Here is a 23,743-nt window from a genome sequence, read left to right as displayed (position 1 = left end):
GGCGGGGGGGTGTAAGCGGTGGGGGGAGCGGGAAGGAGCGCTGGGGGTGTAGGCGTGGGGGAGCGGGAGGGAGCACTGGGGCGGGGGGGTTGTAAGCGGGGGGGGAGCGGGAAGAAGCACTGGGGCGGGGGGTATAAGCGGTGGGGGGAGCGGGAGGGATTGTAAGCGGTGGGGCGTGGGGGAGCTGGAGGGAGCACTGGGGCGGGGGGGTTGCGGAGGCGGGTCCGGGTGTAAAAGCGGAGTTAGTGCTGCCCGCCCCCGAAAGAAGTTGCGGGTAAAAGCGCTCAGATTTGCCGAGCCGAGCCCTGCCCAGCCCGCCCGCGGGAGGGCAGGGCAGGGCGGTGCGCTGGGCTGGGCTGGGCTGGGCAAGGAAGCTGCGAGGCCGGTGATTTGCCGCTTTGCGGCGGCTTTGAATGATTTGGAGGGCTGCGCCCGGGAGGTGCGGGGCTCCATGGAGCCTGTTGATCACACGCAGCCGGGGCTGCGGGGGAGCTGAGAGCGGCCGGCGCCCAACACCGCAGCCTCGGAGGAAGCACCCGCTCAGCACCCCTGAGCTCCGGCGGCTCTGCTCCGGACCACGACCTGCTCCAGCAGCCATCGTCTGCCCCTGCCCGATGCCAGCTCCTGCTGAGCCTGCTCAACTTTTGCAGCTGGCGGTTGGCAGCCCTTGATCCCCGAGATGACCCCGAGAGCCTGGCTGCTGTGCCTGTCCTGGACCCTGGCTGCATCGCTGCAACTTCAGCAGGGCATGTAAGTGAAGTGAGGTACCGCTGCTCCTGGGAAATGCTTGTCCGTGGCGCGTCTGACCAGCCTGCTACACCTAGGGCTCGCTTAGCCCTACTGGGGCGAGAGCTGTACCTAGCAAGTAGCCTTCTCTACATCCTGTGCTGGCAGAGGGATGCGGCAGATGCCCAGGGGTGCTCTGAAAGAACTGCAGGCTCAGAATGATTAAATGATCATAGAGGCTATAGTTGGTGTTACAATGATAAAAACTAACCAACATTTAGGGAAAAAAATGGGATTTTTAAAAGACACTGCATTGCATCCTGTTTGTTTAGACTGTGAACTCTTTAGGTCAAGGACTTGTCTTATGCCTGTAAAACGCCTATGATGCTCTTGTGTGTTATAGACCTACTTCAGTGCTATCTATATAGTACATACACATCAGTGCTCATCCTGTGACAAAAAGTTTAATTGGGTTTTTCTTTTGTTTACTTGACAGCTTCCTTTATAAGCAGCTGAACAATTCCAGTTTTAGGGACTTTTTTTTGTAAAGCATGGTCATTAGTGAAATATGTAATCTCAGAAGAAAAGTGTTTTTTTTTTTTCTTTTTCTAAGCCTGCCTTCTTCCCTCACTTTGGGTCTGAAGGCAGAGATGATCATTAGTGACTGAATGAAGATCCTTGCGTTTATTTTCTGCAGAGCCGGAGACCCATTCATGTTGGTGTAACAATGAAAGGACAGAGTTAAGCCTGAAACAGCTACAATATTCTACAGGCTTTATGGGATAAGGGGCATTTTCAGCTTTAACTAGTGCTTAAAGCTTCAGTAGAGAACACTGGATAGTAAAATGTAAATCCAGTTAGGAAGACTAAAGGACTGAACCAGAGAGAGGTGAGAGATTGAGCACTGGAAAAAACAGCTGCCTAGAGATATACACACACTGCTAATTTGCAGACACAAAGGCATCTGTGCCCACCCATTAATATTGGGTCAGTGGGTATCAATTCTTGCATACCGAAGCTCGTGTGAGATGTATACAATAACATATTAAATGTCTGTACGCCACCGACATTGTATGTTGTTACGGTATAAATATTGAAAAATGCGACCAGAAAAACTAGTATTTAATCATTTAAAAAGTAGAACAACCCTCAAGGTTTGTGAATCTGTGTTCACAGTTCTGTGCCTTGTGTTTTGTAAGCACAAATTGTGGTTTTAGTCTCCATGACTTTACAGAGGTGGGGGAAAGTGATCCTTTTTACACTTGTAAACAATCTGACAGCATTTCCTAAATATTAATGTTCGACCATAATGACATTAACAGTGCTTTTTTATTTAAAAGGAAACAGCTCTGTTTATCACTCTATATTTCCATAGTCCATCTCCTGCAAGATTCATTTTGCCATCTAGTTACTGCAGATATCACTGAATCTCTGGCTAGGCTACCAGTTCCTGTTACTGCACAATGTATTCCCTGTGGAATAGTCTGCAACTACAGATTCAGAAAACTACTTTTAGTTAGAATAATGACATCTCTTAATTTTATGTTGAGCCCTTAGGGGTCACTGTCTGAGGAAAGCATTTTCTTCCTTTTGTTGAAGACTCTTGGTGGGTCTTTGAGTTAGTTTTCTGCAGTGAGTTGTTTGTTTTTTTTTTTAAATTCTAATGTAAGGACTACCATTGATTTATATTTCCAGATTTGTTCACATTTCGCTTAAGCAGCTGTGCTAACCAAGGTTGTGCAGTTTTGAGCGTAATATTAGTTTAAAAGAGACACTTCAGAGAATGTCATTTTAAGTCTGAAACTCTGAATTTGGTAGGTCATCCCCAAATAACTTTGTTTGCTTATTCTATTTACCTTTTTAAGAGAGAGTCTCTTTGAAAAGGAATATCATGAATGGCGGCATACTGGTATCTGCATTGAGTATCCAAGCCATCATACATATTCAATTTTTATCTGAATAAGGACAGTCTGGAATGGTAAACAGCAGTGGCAAAGCCTTAGGTGCTTCTCCTGGGTGGTTGTCTTTTCGATGGAGAATAGGCTGCTACCGTAACTCTTAATGTTATTTTAAACCCGAGTGAGTAAAAAGGAAAATCTTCCCTTCCTCTGCAATCACCGTATACAGCTTCCTTGGTTTCATTTTAGGCATTCCACCAAGTGAGCATTTTTCAAAAAAAGGTTACTTTGTAGAGGTGAGGTTATGCTGATTGCTAGCATGGGGTGTTGCTACAAGTTTTCACTGGGAAGCTGCGGAATGGAGCCAAGGGTGGATCTCCTTCCCCATAGCATTTTATACAGTTAAATTGATTTGTAATGTGCCTTTTACATAGGAGGCTCAGTGTCAGTGGGATAAGGATCACAAAATGGACCACTGAGAATACATCATGCTGGCTGCTTCCTTTTAAGTTCTTAATTTAAGATCTTGTCTGGATGAGAATATACAGTACACTTCTCATACTTGTTTTTAGTCTGCTAGTAACTCTAGAACTCACTCCTAGCTAGAATGTAACGATTCTGTGTAGGTATTTGTTATACTCGTGGTCTGATTCCAATCACCCTGGGGGGGGGGGGAGATTTTAATGCATAGCAGATTACAGGGCGGCTATTTCCGACAACCATGTTTTTAGACAATTAGCCCTGATGATCTTGTATTCAAACTTTGAGTGAATAATTCTGGAATCACCAGAGTACAAGTACACAGCTCTTTTCTAAATCCTTGTTGCTTAATACTGGAAATGAGAAGTCACCAACATCTCTTGTTTTAAAAAACAAACAAACATGTTTCTTAAGGAGCTATGGGTTTACTTTTGCTGCAGTGAGCTTTTCAGATTAAAGGTGTGGTATGTTTGAGGCTATGGGGTGGTGAGAAGCTATACCATAGATAAGGCAGCAACAGGGATTCTGTTTCGTGTAAAATAGCATAGAGTAAAGGGGCTCTGCATGAATAAGAACTGAGGGGAGAGGGTTCAATTTGATTGAGCAAATATACTGTTGAGGATGTACTTTTGGGAAGTTAGTTAATTATGTAAGACAGAGCAGAAAGCAGGAAATCTAAGCTGTCACAGAGGCTGAATTGAGTGTCTTTCATGTTACCTTCAAGCAATAAGTATCGTTAGAGTTCACCATAAGTACTGAGATGGTCTCTTCTTTTTCCCCAGTAATACATATTTAGCTATCTAATAGGTTTCCACAAAGAAATTATTGTTCATCAACAAGTGGAAGCAAGAATCTTGTTCTTTTCAAACAGAGGGCATAGTTCTTCACTGTGTCTTTCTTTCCAGGCTTGGAATGCTGTCTTGGAAGATCTGTTAGAGGATCTAGATACAGCCTTAAACTAAAATGTTGATTTCCATGTATGCTGATATAGTTCAAAACTTGCATCTCTGCAGAGCCACACCTCATCCATAATTGGGCAGAGCTGGCATCCTCCCCTGCCTTACTCCCACCCCCATCCCCAAAGCTACAAATGGATCTGGAGCCAGATACTTGCTGGAATAATTTCAGTATCAGGCAAATTGATTGAGAATCTATTAAAGAATAGAATTATCAGACCCATAGATGAACATGATTTGTTGGGGGAAGAGTCGATATGGCTTTTGTAAAGGGGAATCATGCCTCACCAATCTATTAGAATTCTTTGAGAGGGGTCAACAAACATGTGGATCAGGGTGATCCAGTGGATATAGTGTACTTGGACTTTCAGAAAGCCTTTGACAAGGTCCCTTTCCAAAAGCTCTTAAGCAAAGTAAGCAGTCATGAGATGAGAGGGAAGGTCCTCTCATGGATCAGTAACTGATTAAATGACAGGAGACAAAGGGTAGGAAGAAATAGTCAGTGTTTGGAATGTAGAGAGGTAAATAACAGTGTCCCCCAGGGATCTGTACTGGCACTAGTGTTGTTCAATATATTCATAAATGATCTGGAAAAAGGGGTGAACAGTGAGGTGGCAAAATTTGCAGACAATACAAAATTACTCAAGATAAGTGCAAAGCAGACTGCAAAGAGCTACAAAGGGACCTCATAAAACTGAGTGACTGGGCAAGAAAATGGCAGATGAAATTCAGTATTGATAAATACAAAGTAATGCACATTGGCAAACATAATCCCAACTATACGTGCAAAATGACGGGATCTAAATTAGCAATTACCAGTCAAGAAAGAGTCATAAATACATAGATTCATAGATATTTAGGTCAGAAGGGACCATTATGATCATCTAGTCTGACCTCCTGCACAACGCAGGCCACAGAATTTCACCCACCACTCCTGCAAAAAACCTCACACCTATATCTGTGCTATTGAAGTCCTTAAATCGTAGTTTAAAGACTTCAAGGAGCAGAGAATCCTCCAGCAAGTGACCCATGCCCCATGCTACAGAAGAAGGCGAAAAACCTCCAGGGCCTCTTCCAGTCTGCCCTGGAGGAAAATTCCTTCCCGACCCCAGATATGGCGATCAGCTAAACCCTGAGCATATGGGCAAGACTCATCAGCCAGATACTACAGAAAATTCTATTTTGGGTAACTCGGATCCCACCCCATCTAATATCCCATCACAGGCCATTGGGCCTATTTACCATGAATATTTAATTACCAAAACCATATTATCCCATCATACCATCTCCTCCATAATCTTATCGATTTTAATCTTAAAGCCAGATAGATCTTTTGCCCCCACTGCTTCCCTTGGAAGGCTATTCCAAAACTTCACTCCTCTGATGGTTAGAAACCTTCATCTAATTTCTAGTCTAAATTTCCTGGTGGCCAGTTTATATCCATTTGTTCTTGTGTCCACATTGGTACTGAGCTTAAATAATTCCTCTCCCTCTCCAGTATTTATCCCTCTGATATATTTATAGAGAGCAATCATATCTCCCCTCAACCTTCTTTTAGTTAGGCTAAACAAGCCAAGCTCCTTGAGTCTCCTTTCATAAGACAAGTTTTCCATTCCTCGGATCATCCTAGTAGCTCTTCTCTGTACCTGTTCCAGTTTGAATTCATCCTTCTTAAACATGGGAGACCAGAACTGCACACAGTATTACAGGTGAGGTCTCACCAGTGCCTTGTATAACGGTACTAACACCTCCTTATCCCTACTGGAAATACCTCTCCTGATGCATCCCAAGACCGCATTAGCTTTTTTCACAGCCATATCACATTGGCCTCTCATAGTCATCCTATGATCAACCAATACTCCAAGGTCCTTTTCCTCCTCCGTTACTTCTAATTGATGCGTCCCTAGCTTATAACTAAAATTCTTGTTATTAGTCCCTAAATGCATAACCTTACACTTCTCACTATTAAATTTCATCCTATTACTATTACTCCAGTTTACAAGGTCATCCAGATCCTCCTGTAGGATATCCCGGTTCTTCTCTAAATTGGCAATACCTCCTACCTTTGTATCATCTGCAAACTTTATTAGGACACTCCCACTTTTTATGCCAAGGTCAGTAATAAAAAGATTAAATAAGATTGGTCCCAAAACCGATCCTTGAGGAACTCCACTGGTAACCTCCCTCCAGCCTGACAGTTCACCTTTCAGTAGGACCCATTGTAGTCTCCCCTTTAACCAGTTCCTTATCCACCTTTCAATTTTCATATTGATCCCCATTTTATTTAATTTAACTAATAATTCCCCATGTGGCACGGTATCAAATGCCTTACTAAAATCTAGGTAAATTAGATCCACTGTGTTTCCTTTGTCTAAAAAATCTGTTACTTTCTCAAAGAAGGAGATCAGGTTGGTTTGGCACGATCTACCTTTTGTAAAACCATGTTGTATTTTGTCCCATTTACCATTGACTTCAATGTCCTTAACTACCTTCTCCTTCAAAATTTTTTCCAAGACCTTGCATACTACAGATGTCAAACTAACAGGCCTATAATTACCTGGATCACTTTTTTTCCCTTTCTTAAGAATAGGAACTATGTTAGCAATTCTCCAATCATACGGTACAACCCCTGAGTTTACAGATTCGTTAAAAATTCTTGCTAATGGGCTTGCAATTTCATGTGCTAATTCCTTTAATATTCTTGGATGAAGATTATCTGGGCCCCCCGATTTAGTCCCATTAAGCTGTTTGAGCTTCGCTTCTACCTCAGATATGGTAATGTCTACCTCCATATCCTCATTCCCATTTCTCATGCTACCATTATCCCTAAGATCCTCTTTAGCCTTATTAAAGACTGAGGCAAAGTATTTGTTTAGATATTGGGCCATGCCTAGATTATCCTTGACCTCCACTCCATCTTCAGTGTTTAGCAGTCCCCCTTCTTTCTTTCTTTGTTTTCTTCTTATTTATATGACTACAGAACCTTTTACTATTGGTTTTAATTCCCTTTGCAAGGTCCAACTCTACTTCACTTTTAGCCTGTCTCACTTTATCCCTACATGTTCTGACCTCAATAAGGTAGCTTTCCTTGCTGATCCCTCCCATCTTCCACTCCCTGTATACTTTCTGCTTTTTTTTCTTAATCACCTTTCTGAGATGTTTGCTCATCCAGCTTGGATGAATCTTTTCCCCTGCCTATGAATCTTTTCCCCTTTCTTGGGATGCAGGTTTCCGATAGTTTCTACAGCTTTGATTTAAAGTAATCCCAGGCCTCCTCTGCCCTTAGATCCATAAATTCTTCAGTCCAATCCACTTCCCTAACTAATTTCCTTAATTTCTGAAAGTCAGCCCTTTTGAAATCAAAAACCCTAGTTGCAGATTTATTTTTGTTAATCCTTCCGTTCAGTTTGAACTGAATTAGCTCATGATCACTTGAGCCAAGATTGTCCCCTACAAACACTTCTTCTATGAGGTCCTCACTACTCACCAAAACCAAATCTAAAATGGCATCCCCTCTAGTCGGTTCAGCAACTACTTGATGAAGGAATCCATCAGCTCTCGCATCTAGGAAAATCTGAGCCCTATTATTATTACTAGCACTCGTCCTCCAGTCTGTATCTGGGAAGTTAAAGTCTCCCATGATCACAGTTTCCATTAGTATTTACTTTATTAAAAACATTAAAGAGGGCTCTATCCATATCCAAATTAGATCCTGGCGGTCTATAGCACACCCCAAGCACTATCCCAGGGGAGGCTCTAATAGTTTTATTCCCCAATTTAATTTTTGCCCAGACGGACTCAGTCATATCTATTTCGTCGCTTCTTATTTCTTTACATTCTATCTCATCATTGATATACAATGCTACTCCACCACCTTTACGTTTATTTCTGTCTTTCCTAAACAGCACATACCCTTCAATACCTGTAGTCCAGTCATGACTACTATTCCACAATGTTTCTGTTATCCCTATAATATCTGGTTTCACTTCCTGCACCAGTAGCTCTAGTTCCTCCATTTTGTTACCTAGGCTCCTCGCATTAGTGTACAAACATCTTAATTTTTGCTGTTTGGCCTCACTCAAATTCTGTACCCCATTAGGCACAGTCATTTTACTGCCAGTATAACCTATTAGACTGGTATCAACACTGCCCTTCCTCCTACCCACGGCTGTATCCTCTCTTACTTCGTTTTCTTTCCTCTCAATGCTAAAATCCGGCGTGGAGATTACCTGGACATCTCCCAACCATCTCCCCCAAATTCCTAGTTTAAAGCTCTCTTAATCAGTTGTGCCAGCCTCCATCCTAGAAATCTATTTCCTTCCCTACTCAGATGAAGTCCATTCCGAGAGAACTGTCCTCTGTCCATGAATGCCTCCCAGTGGCCATACATCTCAAAGCCCTCCTTATAGCACCACTGCCTAAGCCATCTGTTGATAGTCATAATCTTGTCACACCTTTGTTGCCCTTCTCTAGGAACAGGCAGAATCCCACTAAAATAGTCCTCTGAAAACTCTGAAAACATCAGCTCCTTGTCCAGCAGCAATCAAAAAAGCTAACAATGTTAGGAATCATTAGGAAAGGGATAGGTAATAAGACAGAAAATATCATGCCATTATATAAATCCATGATACGCCCACACCTTGAATACAGCGTGCACTTCTGGTCACCCCATCTCAAAAAAGATATATTAGAATTGCGAAAGGTACAGAGAAGGGCAACAAAAATGATTAAGGGTATGGAACAGCTTCCATATGAGGATAGATTAAAAAGACTTAGGTTTTTCAGCTTGGAAAAGAGATGACTAAGAAGGGTATGATAAAGGGCTATAAAATCGTGATTGTGGCGAAAGTGAATAAGAAAGTGTTATTTACTCCTTCACATAACACAAGAACCAGGGGTCACCCAATGAAATTAAGAGGCAGCAGGTTTAAAACAAAGATAGGGAAGTACATTACTTCTTCAAACAATGCACAGTCAACCTGTGGAACTCGTTGCCAGGGGATGTTGTGAAGGCCAAAACTGTGACTGGATTAAAAAAAAATTAGATAAATTCAGGGAGGATAGGTCTGTCAATGGCTATTATTAAGATTAAGATTTTGTCATGGCTATTTTTTGTAAAAGTCATGGACAGGTCGTGGACAATAAACAAAAAGCCCATGACCTGTCCCTGACTTTTACTAGAACTAATGGAAGGGATAGGGAGGGATGCTGACTGCTGTGGGGACTGAAGCCTGAGCCTTGTGGGGTGTGTGGTGGGGACTGACAGCCTGCGGGAGGGTGGGGGGACTATTTTCATTTGTCATCTTGAGGGGAAGTGGTGAACTTTTACACTGAATAGAAAATAGGCCAGTTGTCATCCTGCAGTCTGGTACTCTTGGTGAGCACCAGAGAAAGCACTTGCAGGTCACTCTAATTACATAGCCTGTGAAACAGCTCACATTTTACAAGATCTTATATTTAGAGAGTCTGCTTCAGTGTAGTATCTATTAACTTGGAATTTCGGGTCTTTCGATAGGTGAAGGTGTTTTTCTTCTGCTGTTTGCATTGGCAAGAAGTCTAAAGATAGTGAGTGTTGTCATATTGTATTTTTCCTTCCTTGATTTGTTGCACATTTTGCTACTCTTTTTTGATAAAAATGGGCTCAAGACTTTTGTATTATGTTGTGAAAAGCCGAAAAGACATGACTGTAAAACCTGATAGTCCAAAGTATCTTTTTTTTTTTTTGAGGATGAACCTAACTTCCCTGTTGTAGAGTAATTCCTACTTTTTATAAACACCTATGGTATACTGTCATATAAATCACATAACATACATGATATGAAGGGTTTGGAAATTTGCCAGACTTAATCATGCTTGTCTAAAAACAGCTTTAAAGATTTAAAACTGAATTTTGAAAGGAGTCGGAGTTAGAACCCAAGCTCCCATTGAATTTCAGCGGGATTTGCACTCCTAACTCCCATAAGATTCTTTGACAATATCAGCCTAAATATGCGTACAACAATAGAAAACATAGGCTTTGCTGTGCATTTCATTGTGCAACACTTTCCATTGTTCAGAATAATTGTCATGTATATGCACTTCCTGATTTTTAATAAAAATTCCTCTAATTCACTGTGTGTGCGTGTGTATTGTTTACGTCCAACTCCATTTATTTATCATAGTGCTGTGCATGCAAATTTATGACTGATAAGGCAAAGCATTTGTACTAAAAGCAGCAGGGGGGGATAGAGGAGGAGTTAGCATTTGGACACTGTTTCAGCAGGGCCTTTTTAGTTACTGGAAGCTTGTTGAAACTCCTGTACCTGGGAGTTATCTGAACATTCAGAAAGCTGGTATGTTTCACCAGTGAAAGATTTGATTTGTTTAGGCATGGATAACGAAAACTTTAAACTTGCCATGGTTTTAGTCCTCACTAAGATCTTTGCTTTTGAGATAGTAGACAGGGGAGAGCGGGGAACTGATTTAGAAATAACAAAAGGAAAGACATTTCAAAATTTGCACGTTGGCAGCATGCTGTTTTGTGTTAAAGGTCAGATTCTGCTCTCACTTATATCTTTCTAAAATCGGAGTCCACAAACACTCTGGAATTATCCTGGTGTAACTGAGAATTTGACCCTGAATTTTTAAACTATTGAGGTGCTTTGCTTTGGTTGCATATGTGTGCACCAGGAACTAGAGATGGGGAGCATTACAAATTGAAAGAAATATAACCATATTTTCCAGTATGTTTAGATATATCTTTGATCCCATAAGTATGGGAAAACATGAATGAATTTTAAATCAATGGGCCAAATTTACTCTCCATTATACTGTGGTAATTCAATAATAATCTGGATTTACAAGGGTGTAAATCACAGTAGAAATTAGCCTCAAGTTTTTGTTAGGCCAAAGAATTCCTTGACAGGCCCATACTGCACATAGAATCATAGAACTGGAAGGGACCTTGAGACGTGATCTAGTCCAGTTCCCTGCACTCAAGGCAGGACTAAGTATTATCTAGAGTCTAGATAATCCTAGTCTAGTCTAGATTCTAGACTATCCCTGACAGGTGTTTGGGGCTTTTTAAGAGCCGATTGGACAATGATGGAGATTCCACAACCTCCCTGGGCAATTTATTCCAGTGCTTAACCACTTTGATAGTTAGGAAGTTTTTCCTAATGTCCAACCTAAACTGCTCTTGCTGCAATTTTAAGGTCATTGCTTCTTGTCCTATCCTCAGAGGTTAAGAACAATAATTTTTCTCCCTCCTTGTAACAACCTTTTATGTACTTGAAAACTGTCATCCTGTCCCCTCTCAGTCGTCTCTTCTCCAGATTAAATAAACCCAATTTTTTCCAATCTTCCCTCATAGGTCATGTGTTCTAGACCTTTAATCATTCTTGTTGCTCTTCTCTGGACCCTCTCCAATTTGTCCACATGTCTCCTGAAATGTGGCACCCAGAACTGGACACAATACTCCAGCTGAGGCCTAATCAGCGGAGTAGAGCAAAAGAATTGCTTCTCGTGTCTTGCTTACAATACTCCTGCTAATACATCCCAGAATGATGTGTTTTTTTTTTTGTTTTTTTTTTTTGCAACAGCGTTACGCTGTTGACTCATGTTTAGCTTCTGGGCCACTATGACCCCCAGATCCCTTTCTGCAGTACTCCTTCCTAGGCAGTCATTTCCCATTTTGTATGTGTGCAACTGATTGTTCCTTCCTACGTGGAGTACTTTGCATTTGTCCTTATTGAATTTCATCCTATTTACTTCAGACCATTTCTCCAGTTCGTCCAGATCATTTTGAATTTTAATCCTATCCTCCAAAGCGCTTGCAACCCCTCCCAGGTTGGTATCGACCACAAACTTTATAAGTGTACTCTCCATGCCATTATCTAAATCATTGATGAAGCTATTGAACAGAACCAAACCAAGAACCGATCCCTGTGAGACTCCACTCGTTATGCCCTTCCAGCATGACTGTGAACCACTGATAACTACTCTCTGGGAACGGTTTTCTAACCACTTATGCACCCACCTGATAGTAGCTCCATCTAGGTTGTATTTTCCTAGTTTGTTTATGAGAAGGTCATGCGAGACAGTCTTAAAAGCAAAGGAGTACTTGTGGCACCTTAGAGACGAACAAATTTATTTGAGCATAAGCTTTCGTGAGCTACAGCTCACTTCATCGGATGAATTCAGTGGAAAATACAGTGGGGAGATTTATATACGTAGAGAACATGAAACAATGTGCCTGTTACCATACACACTGTAACGAGAGTGATCACTTAATCACTATTAAGTGCTATTACCAGCAGGAGAGCGGGGGAGGGAAAAACCTTTTGTAGTGATAATCAAGGTGGGACATTTCCAGCAGTTGACAAGAATGTCTGAGGAACAGTGGGGAGAGGAGGGAAATAAACATGGGGAAATAGTTTTACTTTGTGTAATGACTCATCTGCTCCCAGTCTTTATTCAAGCCTAAGTTAACTGTATCCAGTTTGCAAATTAATTCCAATTCAGCAGTCTCTCGTTGGAGTCTGTTTCTGAAGTTTTTTTTGTTGAAGAATTGCAACTTTTAGGTCTGTAATCGAGTGACCAAAGAGATTGAAGTGTTCTCCAACTGGTTTTTGAATGTTCTAATTCTTGACGTCTGATTTGTGTCCATTTATTCTTTTACGTAAAGACTGTCCAGTTTGACTAATGTACATGGCAGAGGGGCATTGCTGGCACATGATGGCATATATCACATTGGTAGATGTGCAAGTGAATGAGCCTCTGATAGTGTGGCTGATGTGATTAGGCCTATGATGGTGTCCCCTGAATAGATATGTGGACACAGTTGGCAACGGGCTTTGTTGCAAGGATAGGTTCCTGGGTTAGTGGTTCTGTTGTGTGGTGTGTGGTTGCTGGTGAGTATTTGCTTCAGGTTGGGGGGCTGTCTGTAAGCAAGGAGTGGCCTGTCTCCCAAGATCTGTGAGAGTGATGGGTCATCCTTCAGGATAGGTTGTAGATCCTTGATGATGCGTTGGAGAGGTTTTAGTTGGGGTCTGAAGGTGATGGCTAGTGGTGTTCTGTTATTTTCTTTGTTGGGCCTGTCCTGTAGTAGGTGACTTCTGGGTACTCTTCTGCTCTATCAATCTGTTTCTTCACTTCAGCAGGTGGGTACTGTAGTTGTAAGAATGCTTGATAGAGATCTTGTAGTTGTTTGTCTCTGTCTGAGGGGTTGGAGCAAATGCAGTTGTATCGTAGAGCTTGGCTGTAGACAATGGATCGTGTGGTGTGGTCTGGATGAAAGCTGGAGGCATGTAGGTAGGAATAGCGGTCAGTAGTATTTCCGGTATAGGGTGGTGTTTATGTGACCATCTCTTATTAGCACCGTAGTGTCCAGGAAGTGGATCTCTTGTGTGGACTGGTCCAGGCTGAGGTTGATGGTGGGATGGAAATTGTTGAAATCATGGTGGAATTCCTCAAGGGCTTCTTTTCCATGGGTCCTGATGATGATGATGTCATCAACGTAGCACAAGTAGAGTAGGGGCATTAGGGGACGAGAGATGAGGAAGCGTTGTTCTAAGTCAGCCATAAAAATGTTGGCATACTGTGGGGCCATGCGGGTACCCATAGCAGTGCCGCTGATTTGAAGGTATACATTGTCCCCAAATGTGAAATAGTTATGGGTGAGGACAAAGTAACTAACTAAAGGCACATATATGCACATATATATTGTGGCATAAGAGTTAATCCCATATTAAAAAACAGACATGCAAAGTCTGGATGAGCATTTGGTTAGGTACAGTTGCTATGCAAACTATCAGTTTTGAAGTCAATAATAGATGAGCGCATAGCCCCTTGCATGGCATCCAGCAACATGACATCTCAACCCTTTTGTTGTGTTAGTGTTTATACCAATAAATGCTCCTCTACTTATTGACAAACCATGTGTGCTTGCTTTGATAAATGCATATTATGTTGCAATTTTTTTCATGGCGCTCTCCTTTTTATAATTGCATTCTTCAAGTGGCAGGCACTTGGGTCATCTTATTTATCTCCAAAGAGCTATGTACACCAGTCTCCATGCGATAACAGGAAACCTGTGGCTCAGGAGCTATCACGATCAGTAGAAACCATATTTTCTCCACTGTCCTCGTAATGTGCCTGTTCCACACATGGATTCATATGCCCAACCAGCCTACCCCACCTAACACCAATCAAATGCACGTGTGACTCTCTGTACCTCGGGGGAACACCCTATACCCCAATGTTCATCCTTATAAAATGATTTGTGGTATTGAATGCAAAGTTTGTCATGTTCGGTGTCTTCGGAAGGCTCATGATGCACTGAGCATGGTTGTTACAGTAATGTTATAGGTTATAATTCCATGTGTATAGATATGAGGCTGAAAATGTATCCTCATGTCTTAAAGCAAGCTCAGGCAAAAACTCTCTTAGAACAGAGAGGCAGTTCGCACCTCATCAGGGCATGTATGGGACAAACCCAGCCCAGCCTCACAGGAGCAAAGGACTCTGGCCTAGGCAGCAACGAAAGAATCTGTTGGACTCGAGTGAGTCACCCCCCTTCCTTTGGCCAGCTTGGAACTGTGATGAGGTATTGCTCACCTGAATCGGGGGTGGGGGGTGGCGTGGTGCAAAGCCAAGAGGGAAGAAAGGACATGATAAAAGGGAGAGACGTTTGCCATGCGCGCGCTCTCTCTCTCTCTCTTCCACCTACATCTATGGACACCACACCAAGTGACTGAAGCGCTGATCAAAGGGGAGAGCGTGGCGGAAGAGCAACCAGCCATTCTGTGGTGAGAAGCATCTAAGTTTGTAAGGGCACTGAAAGTGTTAAGATCAGCTTAGAATGTGTTTTGCTTTTATTTCATCTGACCAAATCTGACTTGTTATGCTTTGACTTATAATCACTTAAAATCTATTTGTTTGTTCTACCTGAAGCAGTGCGTTTGGTCTGAAGCGTGTCAGAAACTCCCCTTGGGATTACAAGCCTGGTACATATCGATTTCTTTGTTAAATTGACAAATTCATATAAGCTTGCAGCGTCCAGTGGGCATAACTGGACAGTGAAAGACGGAGGTTCCTAGGGTTGTGTCTGGGACTGGAGATATTGGCTAGTGTCATTCAGTTGCAATGGGGCAATGAATCAGAATCCTCATCGCGCCACCCGCCAGTACCTGACAGCAGTCAGGGAAGCTAATGATCCAACCAGCGAGCTGAATTCCAAGAGCACCAGCTCAATGAATCCTGGCGCTGTTGTCACCGACAACCCCAACGTGCAGCCCGGTGACTTTTATGTCATTGGTCCAGCTCTGTGTGCTACAACTTGGCGTGGAGGGTTTGTCGGCTGCCAAGTGTGATTTACTCGGCGTTCTTGCTCATCGACATACTATCGACATCATTTGCTTGCAAGAGACATATGTGGCAACTGCCGAAGCTGGGCATTACAGTATGGACGATTTTGACCTGCTGTGCCATGTGGCACACCCGAACCATAGCCGAGCCACATATGTTCGGTCCAGTATTGCAGATGCCATTCAGCTGATGTCTACTGAATTCTGTGACACCATCCAGGTTGGCGGTTTCTGGCTGGCAGATGTATACAAGCCTCCAAGCGTCAGCTGGAACCAACAGATTCTACCAAGTCTGCCACACCCAACTGTCAATGTTGGAGACTTCAACAGCCATCACACAGACTGGGGGTATAAGGAGGTTGACACCGACGGTGAATAACTTGCAGACTGGGCATCTTGAAACGACCTTGCCCTTATCCATGATGCTAAGCAGCGAGGCACATTCCATTCTTCTAGATGGGATTTTGACTACTCTCCTGACTTGTGCAGGGTCAGTTCAGTTCATGGCCATCCTCAGCCAGCAACATGCCAAGTCTTGGATAACTTCCCATGCAGCCAACACAGACCGTCGCTGATCCATATCGGGCTACAGTTCCCAGTTGTCAAGAGTTCCAAAAAGAAGCAGTGGAACTCCCGAAAGCCCGACTGGGAAAAATACCAGGAAGTGATGGAGAAGAGTGTACCAGCATGGCATATGTTGGTAAATGAGACCTACTGTCTCTTTTTTGTGGTGCTATCTACAAAGCAACCTGCAGAGCCATCCCACGCGGTTGCCACCCAGTCTACATCCCCTGTCTCGATGTGGAGAGCGCTGTTTTGCTCAAGTGGTATGAGGCCTGTGGTGACCCAGATGTGCTGACCATCTGATCGAATCATTGGACACTGCTCGCTGAGCCAGATGGGAGGAGATGACTGAGAGGATGAGCTTTACCCACTCCAGCTGCAAGTGTTGGAGTCTGCTCCAACACCTTGGAGCAGTGCAGCAGCCACCTGCACTCTGCCGACCCTCAGTGACACCCAACTAGGTACCCGGACACCTACTTAAAGTGGCCAGAGCACCTCTGGAGAAACAGGTGCGTAGACAAGTGAGGAACGAATGGCATATGTTTAACCATGTACACCAGATCATAGGTTGCCCAGAACCATTCACTGTAACACAGAGCTGGAACATCAAGTAGCATCAAGTGTGGAACAGCTGCGGGCTATGACAACATATCTCCAGAATTCCTGAAAAAACTTGTCCCCTGTGCTCGGCTCTGGTTTGTGAAATTCTTCCCCAGGGTCATCAGTGAAGGGAGGCTACTGAAGATATTTAATATTTTAATATGGAGATATACCTGTCTCATAGAGCTGGAAGGGACTTGAAAGATCATTGAGTCCAGTCCTTCACAGCAGGACCAAGTACCATCCTTTATTTTTGCCCCAGATCCCTAAATGGCCCCCTCAAGGATTGAATGCACAACACAATGCTCAAAACACTGAGCTATACTCCCCCGCCCCCCCCCAAATATGGCGCACCGCAAAAGTCACTGGCGTCCTAAAGCCTGGAAAGGACACAAGTCAAGCATCAAGCTATCGTCCCATATCATTGTTGTTGATGTGCTTCAAGGCACTGGAGCGCTTGGTCCTACAGTGCATAGTATCCGATGTGGAGAGAATTTTGAGCCCTGACCAAGCCAGCTTTCACCGAGGCCATACTGCATGTGACCAAGTACTCGTGCTGATCACATTTGTTGAAAATGGCTTCCAGAGAAACTTGAAAACAGGTGCTGTTTTCAACAATCTAACAGCGACGTATGATACAGTATGGCACACTGGCTTGCTCGTGAAGGTGTCACAGGTCCTGCTACCTTGGGTCACAGGCATTGTTGAACTGTTCCTCTGCAATAGGCAGTTCAGAGTCCATATGGGGGAGAAGATGAGTGCTTGGAGACGACAGAGCAATGGGTTACCCCAGGGCTCTGTGGTTTTGCAGCCCTGTTCAACCTTTACATCAGTGACCTGCCAACAATGGAATCACAAAAGTTCATTTACGCAGACGACATCTGTTGTGGTACCCAGGCCTGGTCGTTCCACGAGCTTGTTGCCATCTTAAACTGGGACATGACAAAGTTAGCTGACTACTGTAAGACTTTGGTGCCTCCAGCCAAGCATCATAAAAACAGTCTCCAGTTTGTTCCATCTTCATCACACCAGCGCAACTTGAGAACTGAATGTTTATCTGAATGGTCAGAAGGTGAAGCATGAAGTAGAACTGGTCTACCTAGGTGTGACCTTAGACCACACACTGAGTTACCATGCCCACTTGAAGAAGACAGCAGCTAAAGTTAAGACTTGCAACAATCTTCTTAGCAAACTGGCAGGTTTGTCATGGGGTGCTTGTGCTCCAACTCTGTGGATGTCAGCTCTTGCCACCTTGTATTTGGTGGTGGAGTACTGCGCACCAGTATGGAGTCAATCGTCACACACCAAACTGGTGGATGTGCAGTTACATGCTGTCTTGCGTATCATCTCCAGCACCCTGCGTCCGACTTCACTCCCATGGGTTCCAGTTCTGAGCAATATTGCTCCTCCTCCTATCAGATGAGAGGTTGCTACTGGCAAGTTACTGGAGAAAGCACGTGTCAACTCAGGTCTGCCACTGCCCAATGACCTTTTAAACCACCAGCTGCATGTTTGCTGTCACGTCGCCCATTATGGTCTCATCTGCCATGCCAGGATGTTAGGGTGGAAACACTCTGGCGAGAGGAATGAATATCTGTTATAATCCCCAACCAGCCCCCATTGCCAACCCCACAATTTGCCCGCCTGGTTTTGACCTGCCCCATCACCAGTGGTCCCTGTTGAACAGGTTCCGGACTGGGCAAGATCTTTATGCAGCCAACCAGTGTTGCTGGGGCCTTCGTGACAGCCCTTTGTGCAGCTGCGGCGCAATACAGCCGATGACGCACTTTGTCGAGGAATGCCTGATGACTAGGTTCAGCGGTGGCCTAGAAAAACTGCATCACGTCACTGAAGATGCCATCGCTTGGCTAGATGACTGTGCACGCATTAAATAAGTTCAGTTGCACGATCCAAGGAGCAGCTTACATACCAGAGGCTGTGCATGAACAGCCCAGGAGTGGGGGTTCTCACGGCAGAGCAGGGTAAGGCTGGCTCCCAGAGTCAAGGATTGGGGTGACCTAGCGGATCACCGGTCCAGACAACACCAGAGGGGAACATCACAGCTGGATATACCACCCAGTATCTTGCTTTACACTAATGGCCTGATCTTGCACCATAGAAGTAAATGAGAGTTTTACCACTGACATCTATACGATGAGGATCGGAGCTTATAAGTGAGAGTAATGTGTGTCAAATTTATTAAGATTTGGCTCACTCAGGTGTCTGGCCCCTTACAGTGCTGGTAGATGAAGACAGATGATTCTAGGCTATTTGTAGACAATGGAATGCTACATCCAAAAGATGCATTTTTTTTTTTTAACCAAGGTGTTTTAGATATAACCTTTAGGAACCTGACATTCACCAAATAGTGACGGACAAGTACTGATAACAGTAGCCACGTTAGAAATGACTCAGTCTTAACCACAGTGGTGCTACTGCCGCATTATAATGGGGTTTTCACTTACAACAAAAAGTGGAACACAGATCTTCAACCCGACTGACTCAGTGCCAGGTAGTGTTGCATCCAGTGTAAATTAAAACCAGCCTTTTTGGCTCTTGCTTTATTAAAACTCTGCTTCATACACCTTAACCAAAAAAGATCTTCCCAGGAACTGTTTCATGTAAGTTATCATATTTAGAATCCTATATTTCATAAAGTTTGCAACAATAGCTATCTCATAGCACCTCAGGATGCGTCTTTTCAAGACAGTTCCATTGGATTTTCTAGTCTTAAAGTTCTGTAAAATTCATAGAGAAATGAATTGCACTGAAAATGCGATTTGTAGTGATGTCGCTATAAAGCTGATAAGTTTCTGTGTGTGTTTTCATCCAGAAGACTCTCCTCTAGGAAATGTCTTTGTTCTTGTTATGAAAACACACACTTCCATTTCCACTTGAAGATTATATTTGGTTGTTCATTTGCATGAATTGTTTGAGCCTCTGTATATGAAATGTTTACTTTCTAGCTTTCCTGGACAAATAGATGATGCACATATACCAACTTGTTTATGATTTAGTGTATTTCCACGCCCCCACCAGCTAGCTCCAACGGGCTGATCTTCCTGCAAGCAGTGGACAAAGCAGGCGGTTGCCAAACAACTTTATAAGGGAGCATTGCACAGCTTTAAACAAGCATGTTCTCTAATTGATCAGCGATGTAACAACGAAACAACATTAACCGGGATGATGTTAAGTGAGGAGTTACTATACATTTTTTTTAATTGTTAGTAGCCTCTTCTTCCTCATGGGCTGCCAAGTTGTCTGAGAAGTAAGGGTAATAACAGTTGCATTCCTGGAATGCTCAAAAGTATCAACATTTTGGCCTTCTACAGCAAAACTATGTTATATAGGGCATTTCTTGGCTTCTTCCAAAGGGGAAAAATATATAACACCACTCTTGTCTTTAAATTATCAGGATCTTTGCCTCCGAAAGGGAATCTGTTCCACCAGGAGGGCAGTAGTAGCACCTCAATGTAGCAGAGGCTGATGGAGAAGGACCCTGGAAGAGCTGCTCATGGAGATGGAAGGAGGAATTAGGAGCAGTTCCTCTGAGCAGAGGAAGACAAAGCTCTTCAGCAGGAGGAGACTTTGAGCTAGTTCGTGGAGTGGGAGGTACACCATAGGGAATGGGAGCATTCCCTAATGGAGAGGTTGATAGAATGAGTGGCCGAACAAATCTGGGGTTTGGCCACTGCACCTGTCCATGAGCTGCCTCCACTAGCTGTTGCTCAGGCTGCTGCTGACCCAGAGGACCCTCTTTCTAGACATCTGCCACTCCCCAAAGCTGTTGGGAGGAGGACATGGAGACTGCAGGACTCCCAGGACCACATATCCACCGGCAGCTGAAACCCCTTGCATGGGAACCCTCTTGATCATCAAGGAAGGAAACAATGAACCTGTGGGAGTCCCTGCACCCCACCAAGTGCCTACCCCACAAACTTCATGTGGGAGAAGTCCACTGGTTGTCCAAGAACAATTCTCCCTCCCCCCCATCCCACCTCATCCAGGTAAGGGAAAGGAGACCGGTGTAGAGACATTAATATTTGCTGGTATTTGCAGGATCAGTCCTGTTATATTTTAAATATTGTTGGTTGACATTTCTTTGTAAAATATTTTATTATTAAATGTGATCATTTCCTTGACTGTGTGCGTGGACCCTCCTTCCAAAGTGTGATGAATGGAGGAAGACTTTTTCAGGTTCAGGATTGGGCCTCAAGATTCACACCTAGCACCAATGGCAGGCTCAGTAGACGAGGCCAAGGTAGAGAGGATAGTACACCCTTCGGCTCCTAAAAGTCTCGGATATAGTTGAGGAACTTTTAGAAGAGAAGTGTGGTGCTTAAATTAGTTCACAGTAGGATGTGGAGGCCAATGGTTGGTAGCTGTTAGAAAGGAAAAAATGCTACATGTTACCTCAGCACATTGTTGGATTCCAACATGTCTGTGTTGGACTGTGGATATAACAACATGTTAAGGTTCTTGAGGCTATTGATCGCATGACTTGTTTAATAGGTTGTTGTTTTAGGTAAAAATTGAATGTTTTCCCCCCTCTTCTTGGAATGGGAAAAACTTAAAAGTATGTTTGTTTTTTTGAAAATTTGTGTGTGTGATGATTTTCGTGGACTCGTCACCTCTAGGCTCAGGACGCTTTACTGTTGTTACAAGCACGTTGTCGCAAGAAGATAGGTAAGAGACCATTGTGTCAAGAGTTTTCGGCTTGTACAGTGGGGTTGTGAGGAATTTACAGACTTCCGTAAAGAGAAGTTTCTAACGAAAGCCATTATAACATAGGACTAAATTCTGGGCTAAATTACACCAGTCTAAAGTAACTCCATTGACTTCAGTGGAGTCACTTGAGACTGATGTAATTTAGACCAGAATTTAGTCCTATTGACTTAATTGGAGTCAGTTAAGATTTGGACCACAGTTACACTGGTGAAGAGTTTCAGATTAATCAAGCTTAGTTCTTGTTTTACCTTTTCAAAATAAGTGTGGAAGATCATTCAGCCTTTTTCTCTTTCTTTAATTTTTGACGTAAGATCATAATTGACTCTGGATATTTTTGTTTAATGGGAGGGACTATTAACCATATTTATTGTTGTTGAAGAAAAGCAGCATTCCGGATTAAGCTCTCTTCTACATCTTTGTAACTCTATTCTTATGACAAAGTTAGTTTATTGACTGACTGTTTCACAGAGAGATCAATAGTATTCAGCCTACAGATTCTTCAGTTAACATCCCCAGTAAGAGGAGAGTTTGTATCACATTAACAGCTCTCTTGTTGAATTGAGAAGTTGGTGTAATTTATCTAATTCCTGCAGAAAGATCCAAAAATAGACAGTCAAATCATCCTCTGTTCATATTCATTAATGCTTTGATCTAACATTTGCACTGTTGATAGATGCCTTTAGAGACCTCTTGATGTGTGTGTCTCCTATCTCACTGCCATTAAACCTACCGGCTAGATTCTATTTGGAAAAACTGCTGATACAAATAAATCTCAGTATTATTTCTATTGGAATTTCAAGGGCCATACAAGTACAGGGCAGAGCTTCATCTCAGGGGGGAATGGTGTACCTTTTGGGATGGTGCAACGGACCCCTTCCTCCCTCCACTTCTTAACACCGGTCCCTATAGTCTCAGGGAGATAAGTGTGTAGCCCTGCCAATTCCTCACCCAGCCTTGTCCCCTTTGGAGTAAAGTGTGTTTCTGGAGTGATTGTAGGTAGCAGTTCCTGTGCTCCCGAGATTAGATGCTTTGCATTTGTGACTGGTCTCTGCAAACACCATTGTAAGAGCCAATCACAATTGGGGCCCTTATGCAGCGTAATGAACTATAGTAGCATTGCTTTGTATGGGTAAGCTCCTGAAGTTTCTATGGAGGGTCAGATTCTGCTCAGTTACACGTACATTCAGGGGAACTGAGGGCAGAGTTCTTAATCCCAATAGTTAATGAGAGTGATGATTTAGGGGTTATAATCCCCTCAGTGTCTGTTCTTCGATGACCCTGCCATCTGTGTGTGTTGAGGGCAAACTGCCTTAACACGGTCCCAAAACTTTCAGAAGGATCCAAGTACAGGTGTGGGACTAAAATATAGTGGGCTTGGAGACTACATGTGCTATCCTTCCTCCCCTCTCCTCACACTAAGCCACTGCTGCTGCCCCCACCCACCCACCAACATAGGAAAGGCTGAATTCCTTTCTCTGTGGAACTCCCCTTGAGGTGAAGCTCCAGGGACAGGAGCAATATAGTAGGGAGGCTTAGAAGTGTTGCTCTATTGCAGCTGAAGCTGCTAATAACAGGAGCTGTAAATTGGCAATACCATTAGAAGCAACAGAGACGTTTGTTCCAGTACATGAGTTGCCCTCCTTTTCCTCAGAAATAACATCACAGTAAGTGCCAGCAGGAAGGCCAGTTTGCAAATTCACATTCAAGCTCCAGTCATCATTATTAAAGACAATGAATCCTCTATTACCACGCCCAAAAGCCACTTGATTTCTGCCATTGTCCCACCAGTTTGAGAAAGGCTGGCCATCGACCACAGTTCGGAAAATAACCATGTTCCTTCTTTGACGCCACCTATGTTCACAGACCCAACCGTTCCACAAGTGCTATCTGCATTGATTGTAATAGCTTTGGTTGAACCATCACCATTGCTTGGTGGTCCTATCCAGTCATTAACATCCTTTCTGTTCTGGAAATTTCTTGTCCAGCGGTAACTTGACATTACACATGTGAATTCATAAGGATGAGCAAGCATGAAACCAAGGGCTGTTTTATATAGTCTGGCATCCCAGAAGGTTAGAACAGAAGCTCCTCCAGCACCATGTCCCCTTTGGTTGTCATGATTATCCACAAAGGCAAAGGCTCTGGAGCTGTAGGGAGGCACAGGAAGCTTGCACAGATGTCTCTTTCTGTGCTTCTGGTGCATCACTCATGTCTCTGGCCTGCAGGAGGTGAAACCTGCCCTTTGTAAAGTGATCCAGAGTGGTCATCCCCACTGCACTTCCTCCTGTCGGTTTTTCCATTGGTAAGGGAGTGTTTTGGCACTCTAGGTTATAATCAGTCTTTAGACAAATGGGAGTTTAACTTGGGTAAAGACTGAGTAAAAGCTTCAATAATGGGGGAGGGGGAAAGAGTCTCCCTTCTTTCCTTGTTTTGGGGCCAGCTTGTA

General features: G+C 43.4%; 1 protein-coding gene across 1 annotated transcript in view; it reads left to right on the top strand.

The window, feature by feature from the left end:
* The first annotated feature begins 303 nt into the window (after positions 1 to 303).
* Positions 304 to 23,743, top strand: part of LOC141993856 (uncharacterized) — a 281,814-nt gene continuing 258,374 nt past the window's right edge. The window contains exon 1 of the mRNA XM_074963607.1: positions 304 to 750. Within this exon, the coding sequence (XP_074819708.1) occupies positions 680 to 750 (71 nt within the window). The 5' untranslated portion in view covers positions 304 to 679. The remainder of the gene's footprint in view (positions 751 to 23,743) is intronic.

This window comes from Natator depressus, chromosome 9 (assembly GCF_965152275.1).
Source record: "Natator depressus isolate rNatDep1 chromosome 9, rNatDep2.hap1, whole genome shotgun sequence".
NCBI classification, from domain to species: domain Eukaryota; kingdom Metazoa; phylum Chordata; order Testudines; family Cheloniidae; genus Natator; species Natator depressus.
This window is presented reverse-complemented; position numbering and strand designations above follow the sequence as displayed.